Raw genomic sequence first — 2,716 nt, 5'->3', positions numbered from 1 at the left:
GGTTCTCAGCTTATCCTGAAATACCGGTATGATGTAAGCCGAACATATTAAGTCGTGTGCCACACTTAGCTTAGTAGCCCAGGTTAAAACTGCCTTCACTGAACTCGGCTTATTAGTATTTTCTCTCTAGAGATTGGACTAGAGGAGACCTGGGTAATTTTGCAACTTGAACACCGGAATTGCTTCACACACGATACAGCATGAACGATCTGCAAAGATGCGTTCTCTATGCATCAGCTAAAAAAAAACCAATCGCCTCCTGCGTGCACGGACTCGGTTGGAGCTGCCACATGGGATAATCCATGAGTCGGCTGCTGGGTTGTCGTGTGTGTAGCAACGCTGTAATTAAAAACTGGACACTATATAATAGATATGTGTGCATGGTCAGTGTGATTCCTACACCAGTTTTTTAGCACAATTTTGCACACTGGCTATCTTTTCATAGTATCACAGCCATTCTGCCAGTATATAGAATAGGCTCGACAATAGATATACATGAGATAGAATTCGCAGAATAAGCTGCATGAATCTTCCACTCAGCAAAGTTATCACCTCATAACCAGATACCACTTAGACTTTCCAAGTTCAACAACTCAAAAGACGAAGAAGCAAAGAGCAACCACTAAGCAATTAACTACTACTACTTGAATTACACATTATCAAACATTTCAGGGTGGGAATTACTTCTTTTCTTCGCATGTTTGGCTAAGGTAATTCGCATCTAATTTAACGATCTCTGATACTTTTATTGCTACCCTGCTGATATCCGCAACCTCGGAAGCAAAAAGGCCTTCTCATGACCAAACTGCAGTTGCATGCTGCTACCCATGCAAACAAAATTTATTACAAGAATGTTCACCACTCAGAAATGAACTAGCAAAATACCATCCAGCAGCACTAACCCAGCATTTTCCTATTACATCAGCAACAGCTAGAGGCACTGTGGCAGGAACTCAAACACCAAAACAGAAGGAACTTCACTGAAACAACTATCTTACCAGAAAGTCTGATATCTTGAGACTCGACATGTATATCCTGGAACCAAAACAGTGAAACCAGCCAAAAATCGACAAGTCGACAGTATCCAGAACAGGGTCTTTCCTCCTCACCATCCTCGTCCCCGTCCTTGCCATGGCCCTCGTCCTCGTCCTACTTCTCCTCTTCCTCCTCTTCCTCCTCGTCGAGACGTATCAGCAGCAGCAACGTTAGCAGGGGCAACAGGAGCAGCAGTAGCTGGGGCAACAGAAGCAGCAGGAGAGGTGGCAACAGCAGCAGCAGCAATAGCGGGGGCAACAGAAGCAGCAATAGTGGTGGTAACAGCAGCAGCAGTAGAGGTGGCAACAGCAGCAGCAATAGAATTTTTAGTACAAGGTGTTCCTTGAAGATCAGCAGTCATGAGGCCCTTCCCTTGAAGACAGGATCTGCTGAGAATGGTGGCTCTGAGCATGATACCGTTTCCTTCATCAGAAATCTTTCCCTTGGGAATTATTAAATCGTACACTGCGGGCAGTCCATCAGAGAGAGAAGAGCTTCTTATGAGGCAATTTGTACTTTCACAAGAGCTGGTGGTTAAGCAGTCGTATTCCATATTACATTTGAACTTGGGTTCCATAACTATTGGAGGTTGGACGCAGAGGACTGAGATGGCATGTCCAAAAGGCTCTGATGCCATGCTGAGCAAGAAAAAGTAGCCGGTGCATCGCAGAACATGTAAGCCTGGTTGTAGGCGAAGAGACACCGTGCGGGAGTCTGGGAGAGTTGTTGACGAACACTTGTGTTGGGTAATGAAATGGTCCAGGAGCACCTTTGTTGATCCAGCGAAGCCACAACCAGACTGTGGGCAGAAGCATGGGACATACCGGCACGCCTTCTTGTGTTCTTCTTTCTTGTAGTAGGTGACCACCTCCGCACATCCATACTTGTCATTGGAGCAAGCAACTTTGGCTTCTTGGACGACATGTTCCATCCCAAAGCAGCGCTTGAAGGAAGTTTTGATAGAGCACACCGGACATTTCTTGTCCAGCTTCACACAGCAAGGCGAGCATATAAAATGCCCCACGGAGCACTGTGGAAAAGAAAGGATCCTCGTCAGAACAAATCTTGCCAGGAAGAAAGAACTGAAACACTACACGACAACATGATAGGTTAGTACCACACATTTCTATGTCAGTTACCATAGCTATCATGTAACATAACAAACACATTTTGTCAAGTAGCACCCATCCAATGATTGATTTATCAAAGCTCTTCTTTTATCTTGAGCGGTATCGTAAGTGAAATAGAAGTTCAAGTTTAAAGACAAGTCAACATGTACATTCATAGCTATGGTGAATTTACCTGGAATATCGGAGGCCTGAGGGGCTCATAGCAGATGGGGCAGTCAAGGGTCTCCACCCCCATGGTGACCTTCAGCTTCTTTGTGCTGCTCTCTCCCTCTCGCTTCGCTTCAACTTTTCTATTGCTAGCATTAGTATTACTACCATCCATCGCCAACAACATTCCAAGGTACCCTCACTAGCTTGCGAACTCAACCAAGATACGAAACGTTTGCCTGTTCACAAGATACATAGATAAAAGTCATGCAACTGACAAAGTGATAGGCGTTAAGCTAGAAAGGCAAATTATTTTGGGCAGAATAGCAAAGGAAAAGCAGCAGAACAAGTAAACATTTACAAACAGACTAATAAACCAAAGGGTTCAGGACTACAATTTAACA

General features: G+C 44.6%; 1 protein-coding gene across 1 annotated transcript; it reads right to left on the bottom strand.

Moving 5' to 3' along the window:
• Window positions 1–862: 862 nt before the first annotated feature.
• LOC125529009 (uncharacterized) lies at window positions 863–2,499 on the bottom strand. The gene is made up of 4 exons (XM_087514584.1): window positions 2,338–2,499; window positions 1,131–2,065; window positions 999–1,035; window positions 863–913 (listed from the first exon to the last, which is right to left on the bottom strand). The coding sequence occupies exons 1-4, from the start codon at window positions 2,497–2,499 to the stop codon at window positions 863–865; spliced, it is 1,185 nt and encodes a 394-aa protein (XP_087370710.1).
• Window positions 2,500–2,716: the final 217 nt, after the last annotated feature.

The sequence above is a fragment of the Triticum urartu genome, chromosome 3A (genome assembly GCF_056163025.1).
Source record: "Triticum urartu cultivar PI428250 chromosome 3A, HENAU_Tu73, whole genome shotgun sequence".
Lineage (NCBI taxonomy): Eukaryota > Viridiplantae > Streptophyta > Magnoliopsida > Poales > Poaceae > Triticum > Triticum urartu.
The sequence above is the reverse complement of the archived record's forward strand: the minus strand, read 5'-3'. Positions and strand labels throughout refer to the sequence as shown.